Source organism: Tursiops truncatus, chromosome 17 (assembly GCF_011762595.2).
Source record: "Tursiops truncatus isolate mTurTru1 chromosome 17, mTurTru1.mat.Y, whole genome shotgun sequence".
In the NCBI taxonomy this organism is placed as follows: Eukaryota; Metazoa; Chordata; class Mammalia; order Artiodactyla; family Delphinidae; genus Tursiops; species Tursiops truncatus.
In genome coordinates, this window is record NC_047050.1 from 74,053,146 (window position 1) to 74,070,247 (window position 17,102).

General features: G+C 48.9%; 1 protein-coding gene across 1 annotated transcript in view; it reads right to left on the reverse strand.

Annotated features, from left to right (window-relative positions):
• COL22A1 (collagen type XXII alpha 1 chain) overlaps positions 1 to 17,102 on the reverse strand; it is a 261,283-nt gene that overhangs the window by 20,073 nt on the left and 224,108 nt on the right. Inside the window, exons 50-52 of the mRNA XM_033842909.2 lie at positions 12,960 to 13,013; positions 8,977 to 9,030; positions 4,608 to 4,661 (exon numbers count right to left, since the gene is read on the reverse strand). Of these exons, the coding sequence (XP_033698800.1) occupies positions 4,608 to 4,661; positions 8,977 to 9,030; positions 12,960 to 13,013 (162 nt within the window). The remainder of the gene's footprint in view (positions 1 to 4,607; positions 4,662 to 8,976; positions 9,031 to 12,959; positions 13,014 to 17,102) is intronic.

A 17,102-nucleotide genomic window follows, 5' to 3' on the forward strand; every position in this document is an offset into this window, starting at 1 on the left:
TGAGGCCTGACTGGGTGGCCAGGCCCTTCCTCCTGGTCACTCTGCAGAGAGGGCAGGGCTGCTGGGGCCCTTCCCACAGATGTCCTGGAGGGTGGTGGGGTCTCCCCACGTGTCTCCTGAACTCCCGCTTCTTCCTCATCTCATACCACGTGGCTTGGACCCCCTCGCCTGGATCCTGGGGTAGGCAGTTCCCTTTGAGACAACACTGCCTTCACCCCAAGTTAGGGCCTGGGCACCTTCCTCATTCCTGTAGCCATCGCTGGTCCCCCCAGCAGCTGTGAGTACAGCCAGCCCGGAAGCCTCATACTGGGCCACGGGGCTGGGCCCTCCCTGCACAAAAGAGCAGCTTGAGATATTCTCCCTGAAGCACAAGCCCTCTGAGCAAAGACGAAGCTGTTAGCGGAGCTGACGCTACCATCTGTTAACAGTCAGGCCACCCTGATTGTGGAAGAATCCCCACTTCACAGATGAGGAAGCTGAGTCTCAGAGACGTAGAACACCTGCCCAAAGCCCCACAGCTAGAAAGGAATCGGATTTGGGTCCAGGCAGGCCTGCGCAGCCCCGAAGCCCTCCCACTTCCCACTGTCCCTCCCCCAGGCTCTCCTCCTGACCAGCTGGGACAGCATCTCTGCAGCCCGGGGGGCCGGGTGCTTGCCCTCCTGCTGAGACCCAGGCATTCACAGGACGCTGATCCCACAGCTGAGCAGGCCCTGCCCGCCCTCCCCAGGCCAGCAGACCACGTCCAGGTCCTGGGCCCTATCCTGCTGCACGTCCCGCCCCACCCGTGGTTCCTGCGGCGGGCCTCACGTGTTCACCGCTGCTCCCTCCTGCTGGTGTGCACTTGCCCGTCGCGTAAATCCCTCCCGGTTACAGGCCTTGCTCTCGGCCAGCCTCCCATCCCAACTCCAGCATCTCAGTCACCCCTCCCGCTGTCACCATCCACCGCCTTCCTGGCACCCTTCTCTCTGTGCGTCACCTCCTCACGTCGTCACTGCCAGAGCACTGCTCTGGGTGTCCTGCTCGACTGAGTCCCCAGCCAGTGGCTGACACAGAGCGATGCCCTTGTACGAGGGCTGATGTCTGTGCACAGAGGTCAAGGTCAGGGGGTCTGGGGAGCACCTGGGACGGGGCCTTGAATTTAATTTCACTTGTCAACACAAGCCCCACAGACAGGGGCTGCACAGCACAGGGACTCGTGCACTTCTCCGAGCAGTGCGGAGGTGGCCTCACAGTGGGCGGCGAGGTCCCGTCCTAGCCTCTCACTCGCTATAAGGAAGGTTCGAGGCAGGGAGAGAGGAGCAAGGCCGCAGCAGGGGGAAGAGAGGAAAACCGCAGCTGCAGAGCCCCTACCGCGCATGTGCTGCAGCCACAGGACACGCTCCCATTTCAGTGCAATGAAGTCCTGTAAGATGGGATTCACTTTCCCCACTGAATAGAAAAGAAGCTCAGGCCGATCTATCCCACAGAGAGTAAGCAGTGGAGCCACGATTCAAAGCCTGTCCACTGCCACACTCAACTCTGGGAGGCGCAGTGTGTGGCCGAACAGGGCCTTCTGAGGCCAAGGCCAAACGCCTCCCAGCTGATGCCACCAGGCCCTTCTCAGGCCTTATCTCCTGAGTTTATCTCCCGGTTTCAAAAAGCGAGTGAAGACCCTACTGGGGAGAAGACAGCCCTCTGGCCTGGCCATCGGATGAGAGCTGTGGCCTAGCAGCCCCACTGCTGTGTGGCTATGCTTGTTACCCTGGAAACGCTTTCTCTTTCCAGGTCCTCACCGCTTGGGGGATAAGAATGGGTGGCCTCAGGAGGGAGGCTCTGAAGGTCACTTCCCAGGCCGCAGGGCGGTGCAACAGAAAGGGAAGCTCTCAGAGCCTGGGAGGTGCAGGGGAAAAGCAGGAGGAGGGCATGAAGTCGCCTAGATTTGACTCCAGATTGAACCACTGTAACCTCGGAAAAGTCAACTTACCCCTTGGAGTCCTAACATCACCATCTATGAAACGAGGATAATAAAAATACCCACCTGGCAGAGCTTTGCAGGACTAATCTATGGAAAGGGGCTTTACATGCTATTAAGTATGATGGAGCAGGGCTGACTTCGGGGTCATGTCTGGAACTGAACCATGGCTCCCCACTTTCTAGCTGTGGGTCTTGGGTGCTTTACTTCTCTTCACTGGGAGTCAGTTTCCACATCTGTAAAATGAGGGTAGAACCCACTTCTGCAGAGTTGCCGTAAGGATTGAAAAAGAAATAAACAGTGCAGTGCTCTCCACTGTTCAAAATAGGCCAGTTCCCTTCCCCTGGGGAGGGACAGGGCCTCCTGGGGCCCAGCATCTTCCCCAGATCCAGCCAGTGCAGAGGCAGGGACCCTGCTTGCTCTCCTCCCAAATAATCATGGACAGAAGCACCAACTAAGGGAGCTACACACAATGTCCCAGACGCTTGGCTGGGAGTTTCACGTGTTTTATCTTCTCCTTTAGTACTCACAACCACCCTATAGAAGTGGGAGCTGTTCTGATGCCCGTTTCATAAAAGAAGAAACAGAGGTTCAGAACGGCCCCCTGACCCAGGTCACAAAGTTAATAAATGACAAAGTGAAAGCTGAGCCCAGGTCTGTCTATCTCCAAGCTCGCGCCGGGCCAGCCAGAGGAGGTGGGTGTTCTTTCAACTCCCTGGGTCTCTAACCTCTGTCCCTGCACTGAAGTAGGATTCCTTACAACTCTCTGTTGAGAGGTGGATCTTGCCCCAGCACACTTCCCAGCAAATGGATCTCCATGGCTGAAAAAAGAAAAATATAACAAAACAAAAAACCCACCCTCCAGTAAACCAGAAACGACCTTAAAAAAAAAAATCACTAATTCTGTGTTTGAATCCCCCATAAGAGGTGGCAGTCCCCATTCTTAGGTTTCTTCTCCTGATGCAGGCAGGTGAAAAGCAAGGAGAGTTGGGGAAAAGGAAAGTATTTTTTGTGTTTTATTTCCTCCTTATTGAATACTAGCCAGGTGAGTTATTGATTTTTTTTAACAGAAAAACAGATTAAGGAAATAGAACTAGCATTTTGATCTCCCACTTCTTGCCAGATAATTGGATTTTAAGATTTTTATTGAATACCCTATTCGTTTCCAAAGAAAATTTAAGGAATTTTGTAAACAATTTTGAAATTATAAAGGAGTAAAGCATTTAGCGAAAAAAACCCAACAACCCCAAAATACACAGGGTTCATTTTTATAGGTAGGAGAGAGTGAAGACATGCGCTGAAGCCTCTGTCAAGCGCGAGCCTTTTCAACAGGCTGTGGAGAAGCTTTAAAACACTGGCGATCAAGGCAACCTCTTAGGCCCTGCTTTGGGATTCCTCTAATTGCCATCTGAAAGCTAAAAAGTAAGAAGTCTCTTCTCTTTCTCATGGAGTTTATAAAGTTATGAAGTCTCTTCTCTCTCTTGTGGCCTTGCTTATCTTCTTTCCTAGATCACTCGAAGTCCAACTCCTTTACTTGCAAGGTATGTTTCTTTCCTGTTCTGCTCTGTTGTGGATCTTTTATGCATATATATAACAGTGTACCCCTCCCTACCTCAGCATCCCTTCAACAGATCCACTGCTAACTGATCATGGAATCTAAGCCATTGGCATTGGGTTGGCCATCCTGACCTTAAAATGGGATCCAAGTTGTTGAGTCTTGTTTTAGACCCCTGTAGAAAACCATGGGGCTTAAAATGAAATGATGATGTGGGTTACATGTGTATATCTATTTGTCCAAATGATACAGTTAAGATTTTTTGATGTGTGTAAATTTTATAGCAAAGAACTTTTGAAAAGTATTGAGTAGGGGGTAGGAAATGAGTAGAGGTAGATGTGAAGCAGAATAATGATGACTGAAGCTCAGTGACTGGCCCATGGGAGTTCATTTCACTATTCTGTTTACTTCGTATATGTTTGAAATTTTATATAATAAAAAGATGAAATGGTGGTTCTTAAAAAGAAAAAAAGAAAAGGTGTCTGTATATGTTTATAATAAATAGCTCGACAGCTAGATACAGATTTAGACATATAAATGATAGATGTAGATTTAAATATACAAATGCTGGATTTCATACATAGAAAAAAAGACTAAAAAAACATACTAGAACGTTAACAGAGCTTTACTTCTGTGTTATAGAATTATAAGTAACTATTTTCTTCTCTATAACATTACTTTTCTTACCCTTTCTCTTTTTATTACCATCATCATTTGTTATTGTCATGCAATGGGAAGGAGTTACTGTTATGATTGGGGAAAAACCCTTTAGCTGTGAAAAGGGTTCAGAATGAAAATTGAGACTCATTTTTAGGTTCTATCATCCAGAGGCAGTCCATTAAAATTATAATAAATAGGATAAGAACAAAGGAAACTTAGAACAACAAGTAACGATGGGTGCAAGTCTGAAAATAAATTTTACAGCAATGGCATGTGAAAGGACTGGATTTACTGCACAGAAGTACCAAGGTCTTAGCAGAGAGGTACTTCTGGAATCCACGGCCAGGCAGCCTCAGAGGACCCTACCCACGGCGTCACAGCCAAGTGACTGATGGCTTTATTCCACTGCGGACAACACACACACACACGCTCAGCACTTACAGGGGGACCGCGGGCACCCTCCGGTCCTGGCAGACCTGGCTCTCCTGTTTTGCCCTGAGGATAAAGAAGAAAAGAAGAACTTGAAGACAACATTTGCAGGACCTTCCTGTTCTCATCTGCCGGAGCTTCACAGCATCATACTTCCACCAGCCAGTCTCTGCCCCCTGCCAACCCTACCCTCTGCTACTGTGGTCCATTTTAGTCCATAGAAATCTGCACTGTAGCCCTGCCCATTATGTTCTTGGTTTTCCTGGGACGGCGCTGGTTACACAGGTTTCATCTTTGAAACACCCATTCACGGTGCCCCTTCTTATCCTTGGAAGGGTTCTGGTCTGCATGAGAGATTCTGTACACGCCCAAGTTAGAAACCGCTTTATACCTACTCACAAAACCACCCCGAGGCAGCTGGTGACGACTGCATGGTACAAATGGGGACCTGAGACTCAAAGAAGTTATGGTTTCATTGAGTTAACAAACAGCAAAGCCAGACTGGACCCCAGCAACACCCGAAAGGAGGCTCTCCTCAGCCTGGCAGCAGTGCCTGCTGACAGGGGGCCTGCAGTTTACTGCTGAAGTCCAGATAAAGTGGTGAGAGGTGAGGGAGGGTTGGGGTGAGCCGGGAAAGTGGGTGAAGGGGCATGTGTGCTTGATGGGGAGATGGGCAGCATGCGGGCCCCGCCTCCATGGTAACAGGAGGGCCTACTCGCCCAAGTCCCCCTTCATTTTCACAGCTTATAAACCTGGAGGTCCAGAAGGGGTCCATGGCGGGGCATGAGAGAGGGAGAAGGGCATCCGTGGATTCAGAGTGAAAGTTACAGGGGAAGGAGGATGGGGCCAAGCTCTGACTCCCGAGTTTGTTTCTTCTTCTGTCCCAGCTCGTCTAAGTCTAGCCGTGTGATCTTGGGGGTCATTACCCTTCCCTGGATCTGTTTCTCAGTTGTAAATTCAGGACAGCCTCCCTGACGTAGGTCTTTGTGATCGAGCCTGGCTCCTGCCCCACAGTGAAGTGGGACAGCCATCACCGGCCCAAGCGGCCAGCAGACAAAGGATAACAACCACACACTGCTGAGGGTTTTCCATGCGCTGGGCACAACGCCAGCGCTTCACACAACAACCCATGAGGGAGGCACTTTGGTTCTGCCCCAGGCAAAACTCCAAGGCACAGAGAGGTTAAGTGACCTGCTCAAGGTCACACAGCTGGGGTTCTAACGCAGGCATTTTGGTTCCAGAGCCTCTGTACTTCACTCTACACTGTAACTAATACTCAAATGCCTCCTATTAAAAATGACGGAACGGGCAACTCTAAAAGCTGCGTATCTACCCATCTATCTGTGTATCTATCCACGCATCCGTCATCTGTCTGTCTACTGTCTGTCCATCCATGTCCCCAATGTATAGGGATTTAAAGGAATAAGTCAAAGTGGAAATTAACCACCCACTACCAGTAGGCAGTGCCGCTGTTTCCCAGCCACCCCCCGGCTCCCCGGGAGGGCTCCTGTCACTCTGTTGATCAGCTCCCACTCAGGCAGAAGGCCGTGCCCAGAACAGCCTTTGGGGCACTTGACTCCGAGGCGTTGAAGGCCCGAGTGCGTGGGAGTTCATGCCACAACAAGCAACCCCCAGGCAGAAAGGCTGAAGTTGATGAAGAACACCCTAGCCCACTTCCCGGCAGGGGTGGGACCGGGGAGGCCAGGTGTGCTCCTCTCACATCCTCAGCTGGTCTCCGGGGGAGTGGACCCACGGTGCCCCCTGGAACGTCTGCCCACTGGCCTGCCAGCAGCTTTCCTTCTTTCCTCGTTCCATTTCCCCACTCTGTCCATGCTCCTGGGATCTTCTCCAAATACCCCACCTGCACCCCATCCTGGTCCCCAGGTCTGCTCTCAGGGGACCTCTGGTGCCCCCATTCCTCTGCCCATCTCCTCCCAAGCAGCTCAGAGTGCTAAAGGTCAGGACGGCCACACGCTGAGACCCCAGAACGAACGGACAGGTGAGCTCTGGACCAGTGCTGGGGACAGCTGCCGAGCCCCCTCTGCTTCCAGCAGAACCGGCCTGGCCTTCCATGCGCTGACTTAGCCACTGCTTACCCAGGGCAGACCTGGCCTTCCATCCATCCACGCCCAGCGCCTGGCACAGGCCTGTCTGGAAAAGGCATTCCACAAACAGACTGAGTGCAGACCGAGGGCCTCGGTTATCCTGGACTGTCAGTGACAGTCTCTCAGGATAATACCCTTTCTGCGAAGAAAGCTGATTGCCTCTGTGCGCTGACCGAGCTCGGGTCAGCCTTCAGGGCGCGGGTCCCTCTCTGCACTGACCGAGCTCTGGGGTCAGCCTTCAGGGTGCGGGTCCCGCTCTGCGCTGACCGAGCTCGGGTCAGCCTTCAGGGCGCGGGTCCCGATGCTTCACGTACCAGCGGTGTGACCTCGGCCAGCCTACCTGACCTCTCTGTGCCTTAGTTTCCTCATCTGGGCCAACAGTGACACCCACGCCCCACAGGGGTCTCCTGGGGCTTACACTGGCAAATGTAACGAGGCGCTCAGCACCCCCTCGGTGCGCACACGGCAGCTGTCAGCCGCGGTGGCGATACCTGTGCTTCTTGCTCCCTTGCCACCTCAGCCTGGCTAACTGCCGCTTGCCCACCAGGGCTGCGCGGCTGGACGTCAGCCTTCAGCAGCTTAGATGAGCTGTTTACTTTGCTCGCTGCCCTAAGCTCTTACTTTCCCCTAGGCAGTGAGTCCTGGTCTCGGCATCTGGCAAACAGGGAAAAGCGATAAAGAAGGTACTTCTGGCAGGTTGCATAAGACGCAGAGTGAGTCATAACAGTTACGGCCGCACAAATTAAATGGAGCACAAGCCTTGCTGTGGAGACTGTTATGTAATTCCACTTACTGGTTCTAAAGGCTCTGAGGTTCTAACCTCACCAGGAGTTAAAACTAGAGCAGTTGGAAAAGTAACTTACTAAATTAATTAACAGTTAGAGAAGCCTGAGGCATTTAACCAACTTCTCACGGCATCTGGTTCTCCAGCAACTCCAGCAAGTTGCTACTATTATTCTCATTCTATTTGAATTGAAACTGAAGCCGGGAGATGCTCTTTGACTCAAGCTAGGTCGCAAAGCCTGTAGGGAGTGAAGCCAGCATCCGAAGCCAGTTTCTTCTTCTGGTTGTGGTTGTAATTTTGGCATAAAATATTTTAATTTAATTTTATCAATAAGCACTGCACACACGGCTCCAAAAATTAAAAAGATAATAATAACATACTACGGACCAAAAGTTGACGTCCCATCCCTATGTCCCTTGTGCTCAGAATCACCCGTCCTCACTTCCCTCCATGGATGGAAACTACTTCTCTCGGTGTTTCTGGAGTCTCCCAGACTCCCTTTATGTAAATGCTAGATAAATATACACAGACCCATTTTCATACAAAATAGGGCAGCTAAACACACTGCTCTGTGCCCTGGCTTTTTTACTCAACAATGTATCTTGGAGAAGTCCCATGTCTGTATCTAGAAAACATCCCCCGTCTCGTGCACAGCTGCGTGGTATTTATTGGGTGCACCCCATCAGTAACTGTCTCCTGCTGGTGGGCGTCGGGAGAACCAGGTCTCTAAGCCCCAGGGGCCACCTGCCATCTTCCCCTCGGTGTGGAGGCTATGGAAGGGGTTTGTGAAGACAAAACTGCTGCTAGGAAATGAACCTTCAGCATCATCACGCAGCCCAGATCCACACTCGAGAGGGGCGGACCGTCCTCAGGAGGGACAACGCCGGGGTCATAGAGGCGGGTCTGAAGAAATCACTGCACACTTCCAGCCAATAGCTGCTGGGGCCACAGAGACAGACGTCCTCAGCAGCACACAGTCCATCTCGCTGTGTGGCTCAGCAGCTGACATTAAAGATAAGGAGAAAAAAAAACCAACCAACCAACCAACCAAACAAAGAAAAAAAGAAAGATAAAAAAAAAACCTCTATGCCAATGTCGAAGAAAGGACAAACTCGCAGCCCCTAGAGATGGCAGGGGAAGCTCAGGCTTTCAGGGGTTTAACAGGCTTTTCGGATGTCAGGTTTCTACTCCAGCCAGTGCTCACCTGCCCAGTTCCCTTCCACATCAATAGGATGGAGGCTGCAGAGGCAGTTAAAAAAAAAAAAAAGCAGGAGCCCCAGGATAGAGTCCACTCCCCAAGACTCAGTTTCCTCAGCTGTAAAATGGGGACAGCGGTGTTTACCTTGCAGCGTTCTCAGGAGAAGTAAATGAAGAAATGCACAACAAATAACTCTCACTGTGCCCGGTTCATAGTAGCTCTGGACACAGAGTAGTTGCTTCTGAGAAATGGCTGATCTGGCGTGTAAATGGTAAGAACCTTCGAGTCCCTTACCGGCTCTCCGGGGTGCCCTGGTTTTCCATCTCTGCCTTCTTTGCCTTCTTCTCCCTGCAAGATAAACTCACATTGTTTATCTGGACGAAGACGCTAAGAGGGAGGGAAGGAAAGACGCCTTTCTGCCTGGTGCACAGCTACAGTCACACACAACAGGCGGAACTGGCTTCATTTTTCATGGTTTCTCCCCCAGCACCACGCTTCTGGCTTGGATCTCTGGTTGGCGGTGCCTGGCACACGGTGCAAAAGCAATAAATTGCATTATTATTGCTATAGATGGAAAGAAGCCCCTACTGGACATTTTCATGAAGTCAAACCTAGGACAACATGGGCTCATCTCTGGGCCTCCTGGGTTGACCATGGCGAGGAGGCGGCTTCTGATGGAGATGACAAGGACCCGAGGGGCCTGCGGCAGAGCACCTATAGCTCCCGGGCCACAAGCAGGCGAGGTGAATGACAGCCAGGGCCACGTCCGGGCTACAGGAAGGCCACGAACATGTCACGTTTCTTTCCATGAAATCAAGCTACAAATCCCCCACCTGCTCCCCACCTCCTACTGGCCCACCTCCTGCTCTCAGTAAGACACTGTAAGCCTCCTGTTTAATCTAAGAGACCATTCTTCTTCAGGAATCTCTGCAGATCAGGACAATGATTACAGCATCACACAGACTCAGGTTCCAGTCCTGGGTCACCTGGGCTGGGCGGGTTCCGGGGAAGGAAAGCAACAGGCAGCAAGGCAGAGGGGAACCTGAGTCACACCGAGCAAGGTTTGAACCCCACTTGCATCAACTATGCCTATGCTCTTGGGTGAGTTATTGACATTCTCAGCTCGCAGCGGCCCCTCTCCTAAACACAGATGACAAACCTGTCTGGTAGAGTCACGAGGGGGCTCAGAATCAACGCCACCACCTGCAACGTTTAGCAAACCAGGCATCGGTAATCGGCGCCAACAGTGCAGCTGCTCCCGCTGCGGCCAGCACGCACGAGATCGTGCATCGTTCCTCATCAGTGCCTTTAACGCCAGTGCCTGGGCGCTGGCAGGAAGCACTGAGGACGGTAACGTAAGTTTACTGACCATCCGGGCCGCTAGCCGATGCCCCACGCGCACCCGTAACTCGTTAAGACCCTGCTCCCGGCATGACCATGGTAACGCCAGGTAAGCCGGCTTGGCTGACTCGGAGGCCCCGCACTACGGATCCTCTTTTCAATTAAGAGTTTAACTCCAGAAACCGTTTCTCCCATGCACGGAGCAGCGGGGGGAGGGTCAGGAGACCCACGCACAGAAGAGAAAGCCAACGTACCCAGATGAGACACGCGCAGGAAGGAGGGCAGCCGACCCCAGGGGAGCCCCGGGGCAGACACCTGGCTCCCAGAAAAAGCAGGAGCGCCGCTTCAGGCGACGCAGAAGAGGGCTGAGTGCGGCCTCTACTGAATCATCGGGGAAGGAGGTGCGGCTTCCGAGAGATAGAGACTGCTCTCGTCGACTGCCGGATTGCTGAGCAATCCGTGAACTTCTCAGAGCCTCATTTCTTCACCTTTAATAAATTAAAGGGATGTTCACACTTACACTGCAGGGGGAGGAGCTGTAAGGCATATATGAAGGGTCTTTTTTTTTTTTTTTGCGGTACGCAGGCCTCTCACTGTTGTGGCCTCTCCCATTGCGGAGCACAGGCTCCGGACGCGCAGGCTCAGTGGCCATGGCTCACGGGCCCAGCCGCTCCATGGCACGTGGGATCTTCCCGGACCGGGGCACAAACCTGCGTCCCCTGCATCGGCAGGCGGACTCTCAACCACTGCGCCACCAGGGAAGCCCCCAACAGGTATTTATGATTGTAAATCCCAAGTGCTGCAAGGGGTTATGAAGGAAGTGCTCTCAGAGCACAGCTCTGATCCCCACCTAACCCCACTGGGGAGGTTCAAGGACATCTCCCTGGAGAAGATGATGTCTAGCCGAGACCTCGGGATGAACAGAGGAGTGGGGTGTGGTGAGGATTATGCATGTGAACACGTGGAAAGCTCTCTGCACTGAGCCCGCCCTGTGGTTAGCACAATGTGCGTGAAAGCTATGATGATTCCTATTGCCCGGGCAGAGGGAGAGGAAGAGTTTTCTACATAGCGATGACCTGGAGGAAGGCAAAGTTGTTTAGAGTGGCTGGGAGGAAGGACAAGGCTGGAGTGTCAGGACAGGGCTGAGAAAGAGACAGAGAGGAAAACAGGGTGAGTTCACGAGGTGCCAGGGAGGTCGTCTCGGCTTTCCTCTGAGGATAACAGAGAGCAGATGGGGTGAGCACTGGAGGGAAAGAAGGAAGGAAGGAGGGAAGCTGGGAGAGAGGAGGGATACTACTAAGAAAATCGTGTACTCATATCTCAGGTCACTTCTCTCTTCTCCAGCACCCTAGGACTTTGATCATAAGGGCTTGGCAGAAAATTCAAACTGGAATTTTCTCTCCGTAGCTTTATTATTCCTGGAATTAACTCAAGTATTTCCTAGCTGCTATGACACACTAGGCTACAGCGTTGCATTGTATACCAACCGGGGTTTCACATCCCAGCCTGTCTTTTAAGATCTGTGTGCCCTGGACAGGTTACTTAACCTCGGGGGTTGTGTGGTTGCAGTGACGGCTACTGGTGATGCCCCGGAAATGCCTGCTCGACCAACAGTAGCACTTTTCAGACACTCAAGCAGGAAGGGCTCTAGGAAAACAATTCATGCATCCACATATTTATTTAAGTCATATTTGCCGTGTGCCCACCACGTGTGGGGAACAAAAGCCTGGTCCCACAGAACCCAGAACATAACCCCATGACTACCAGGCACTCTTCTGTTAGGTCCCCAGATCCAGCACCCAGTAGGTGCCTAACCAGTATGTGCTGAATGAGCAAATCAATTAGTGAATAATGGTGGAGGTGGTTACTAATCAAACCATTACGCAAATAGACATGTGACTACCAGCTGAGACAGGCACGTAGGAAGAAAGGAAAAAGAGACTAAGAGAGCCTATCCTAGCCTGGGGGGCAGAGGAAACTTCTAGGAAGTGATGCCTGGGATGAGCTGGAAAAGATCAAAGGCATCGAGTAGTGAAAGAGGTGACAAGAGGGCATTCTGGGTGGACAGAAAGGCATGTGCAAAGGCCCTGTGGCCTAGAGAGGAGAGGGTGCAGAGTGTTCCAGAAACCAAAAGGAAGCCAGTATGGCTGGAACAAAAGGATGCCCCGTGGAGGGCAGGGGTGGGGCTGTGTCCAGGAGAGGTCTCAGCTGCAGGCACACGCCAGACGAGGAGCCACACAAGGATTTATTCTCAATGAAGAAGGCAGCACGTGGCCTCTCTGGAGCAGCCTTATTACTAACATACTGGAGCGTCTGGCCCTGTTGAGAAGCATATTAAATTGAAAAGCCCGGAACAACATTTGTGGAAAGGAATTTTGCAGTATGTATCAAGAACCTTAGATATTATTGTGCTCTGACCAGTAGGCTCCACTTTGGGGCACCATCCTATAGAAATAAAATAATAATCTAATGTAAAACAGTAATTACTGTAAAATAAAAACCTAATGTAAAATAATCTACTGTAGATTTTTAGAAGTTATAAGACTTATGAGGCAACAGAAGAATAATCACATATATTATGGTACATTTATTGCGTAGAATGTATGTAAAATTTATGAGCATTTAATACCAGTGTGGAAAACAGAAAATGTTTATATTATCACAGTTATCACAATTATGTATGTATGTGTCTGTTGATTGATGTGTGTGTGGAGAGAGAAAGAGATGAAAATTTTATTTTCATAAGTAAACAGCAAATACATAAAGGAAGAATGAGACTAAAATTGGCTTTGGTTAGTATTATTTTTCTTCTAATTTTCTATAATGCTGAAAATTTCCCTAGTAAACATGCTTTGTGTCTACAATGGTGCAGTATAGTTTTCTTTGCTTATTTTTGCAGTAGAGAAACTAGATTTAAAAAAAAAAATGCCACTTACTGGGATTCCGGGTAATCCAGATGGGCCTTGGGGGCCAGGAGGACCTTCTTTCCCCTAAAAGATCCAAGACACGAAACACCATTAAATTTCTGGGATTGGCTTTTCTGGAGGTAAATGATCTCACCCAGAATTGCCTTCGTGGGTTGGAAGGAGTCTTTAGTGCTTCTGCATCTGCCTCGTCCACCTGGTTCCTTTCCAGGTACTGCTTCCCTGCAGGGCAGGGAGGGGCCCTGGACAGAGCACAATCATGCAGGTTGGTGTGCAGACCGGAGCTCATTTTGGCCTTATTACATAGACTCGGGGAATTAGTGCTTGGAAGGCGTACTGGGAAGAAGTTTAGGGGTCCACAAGACCTGGGTCCAGATCCAACTCTGCACTTTGTCCCCAGACCGCCTCACAGCACAGACCGTAGCACCTGCAGGGCTTCTGCGTACAGCACTCAAGACAAGTAAAGAACTGACCAGCTGACCAGGGGCACAGGTAACAGGTGGTTTTGTTACTGCCACCGTCTTATCCAGAGGTTCCCCAATTCTTTACCATCAGTGCTTGCTTTTAGTATCCCTTTCCCCCATGAAACAGACCTTGAAAGATTGTGTTTACCAAGGTGCATTAATACTTCCTTTCTCATTTTACTCAGCAAAAATACACATCAGTGTCAACTAGAGTTTCGACATCAGATGAGGTAATCGGTGTTATCATTTTTATTCTAATGTGCATAATTATATCATCCTGCATCTCTACCATGAGTATTTTGAAAGTCCTGATAACTTTATAATTTCCTGCTAGTGTTTCTTTTGCAATAAAACACGAATGTCTGGCTTAAACTCTAATCCACATTCCACACAAAATGAAATATTCTTAAAGGTTGTGATGTTATCCCCTTGGAAGAAAAGCAAAAGCAAAAATATTTTGATATTTATTTCAGATTCATAGAGATTTAGTATACTGTCATGTAAAGTGTTCAATGAGGGGACCAAAGCACACTTTCTTTAGTAAGTACTAGTTAAACTCAATAAAAACTCAATAACTGACTTTCATTTCCAAATCTGAAGAAAATGAAAGATACCAGTATCACCTCATTAAGATACTGAGGGGCTTCCCTAGTGATGCAGTGGTTAAGAATCTGCCTGCCAATGCAGGGGACACGGTTCGAGCCCCGGTCCGGGAAGATCCCACATGCCGTGAAGCAACTAAGCCCGTGCGCCACAACTCCCGAGCCTGTGAGCCGCAACTACTGAGCCCGCGCGCCTAGAGCCCATGCTCCACAACAAGAGAAGCCACCACACTGAGAAGCTCACACTCCGCAACGAAGAGTAGCCCCTGCTCGCCGCAACTAGAGAAAGCCTGCGTGCAGCAATGAAGACCCAACCCAGCCAAAAATAAAATAAATAAATAAATTTATTAAATAAAACAGATATTGAGAATTTATTTTCATAGACCTTCGGGAACTAGTGAAGAATGAACAATGTTTTAGGTTCACTACTGGTTTGTTGAAACCTATTCTTAAAAGTATCTACACTCAAAAGAAACAAAAAAAAAAAAACCCCAAAAAACACAAAAAAACAAAAAAAACAAAAAAAACAAAAAAACAAAAAAAAACCCAAAAAAAAAACAAAAACAAAAAACCAAAAAAAACACTCTACCTATTCGTGTTGGGAGGTTACTCTTGGCTCTTAAAAAATGGAATGCTATGTTTATGCACTTGCTTTGATAACAATTTGGCATGACCTGCATCTCCGTAAACTTATGCTGCATGATATCTGAGACCGTCTAGACATATTGCCACTTACACCAATGCAAAATAATAACAGTAAGACAAAAAAAAACATTCACCCCCTCCCCATATCACGACACCTACAAACATTAACAAATAAAGTGGGGTTTTTGGTCAACTTGGGCCACATATTCACCCTAGGTAGGTGTTTTTACATATTGACAACAGAGCTTCCTGGATCCCTTCTTGGATGCTTATTATTGCCAAGACCCTGCTATGAAAGCACCAGTGATCTAGGACAGGAGTCAGTAAGCTCCCGCCCTCTGCTTGTGGCTGCAAATAAAGTCTCATCGGAATGCAGTCTCACCGCTAGTTTACACAATGTCTGTGGCTGATCTCGCCTGACTGTGGCACAGTTGAGGGTCTGCAACAGAGACCGTATGGCCCGCAAGACTAAAATATCTACTACTTAGGGTCATTCTGCTCCAATCAGGTGAGTCGAAGCCTCAGTAAGGAGCCAGTATGGTTGTTCCCAAGCCTGTTTTCACCACTTGTTGTTTGCTATGGAAACTACACAATTTAATTGTTCATTAGGTTGCCCAATGAAATTCAGGTTGAAAAAGAAAATGATCTTTTTACGCAAATTAAGATGTTGAAAATATTTGATAAAGATGAGACATTCACTGTCTAAATAGATAGCTGATAGCTGTACCACAAGATAGCTATAAAAGATTTGCAAAAAGTCCTAACAAACTAGGATCCTACATTCAAATTGCTTCACAGGTGTTGTTACACACCCAAACCACTTTTTTAAAAAATAAATTTATTTTTTATTTATTTATTTTTGGCTACATTGGGTCTTCACTGCTGTGTGCAGGCTTTCTCTAGTTGTGGCGAGCGGGGGCTACTCTTCGTTGCGGTGCGCGGGCTTCTCATTGCGGTGGCTTCTCTTGTTGCGGAGCACGGGCTCTAGGTGCGCGGGCTTCAGTAGTTGCAGCACGTGGGCTCAGTAATTGTGGCTCATGGGCTCTAGAGCACAGGCTCAGTAGTTGTGGTGAACGGGCTTAGTTGCTCCGCGGCATGTGGGATCTTCCCGGACCAGTATCCCCTGCATTGGCCGGCGGATCCTTAACAGGGAAGTCCCTCAAACCACTTTTTAAAAAGACAACAAATAGTAAATGGGTGGATGTTCTTTCTACAATATAATGACAAGAGACTCTATTCAGGGGAACAGAAATAAAAATGACGGCCTTCATCCCATGTCAAAAAGATTGGCAAATGGTTTATGTGTTTTAACTCAAAATGCAATAGAAATGTTTTAGATTTCTCTCTGTGTGTATATATATATTTAACTATTCCCTATTTAACTTTATTTCTGTTTTTTAAGTACCAATACTCATTATTTGTGCTAAGAAAACTTCAGCTGTTTTCTGGTTTGATGTTTATGTGGAAATACCAAGACCACGGGCAACTTCAAGCACAGGTATAACTTGCCAGGACAGAATCAATATCTCATTTAATATCGTTTAATTCCTAGGATTTACATCTGGGACCCGCATCTTATTCTCCTCAGGCAAATAGTCCATTCGTTTTTATGGGAGAAATCTTTTTCTGTCTGAGAATCAATAAAGAGCTGTCTGCGGTATGGTTCATATTTTATTCATCCTGGGACTTCTCAGCGGGCTGCTGCAAAAGCATGAGCTAGATGATGATCGTAAAAAGAACCACGTGGCTCTTAGTTTTCAATCTCGACATCCGTCCTGCCCCTAACCCGACCATCCCACACAGTGGGGCAGCATGGAGTGATAGAAGGAATGCTGAAATGGGAATTTTCAAACTGACTTAACTCCCGACTTGGATATCAATTTCCTGTATGACCTTGGACGAGTGACATCACCCCCCTGGGCTTTGTCTTCCTCACCTGAGGAGGAAGTGCTCCTGGCACCAGAGCCCAGAGGTACCAGGGCAGGGCTGACCTGCTTGCTAGCAATAGTCCTACCTGGAACATGACACTGAGATTTCTGTAGAGTGGGGTTGGCACCCAGCTCTGACATTTCCTCACCATGTGACCCTGAACTGGTAGTTTTCCTTCTCTTATGACCACTTTCCTTATTTATAAAATGGAGACAATGATTCCTACTGATAGGACAGTCAGATGAGATAAGGGATATCAAGGGACCGTAAATTCCTTTAAGTGAATATGCATGTAGTGACTACGAGCCCAGTGCCTGCTAAACTGAGGTTCACCTTTGCCTTATGGTGTTGAAACCAAGAATGGTCCCGGCAGCTTCAAGCAATGAATATAATGCTGGTGTTTGAGACAAAAGTCTTGGATTCCAACTACCTCCACTTGTGTAGTTTTAGGACCTTGACCTGTGACTTCCGCTTTCTTAATTTCACTCTTTTTTTTTTTTTGTGTGGTACGCGGG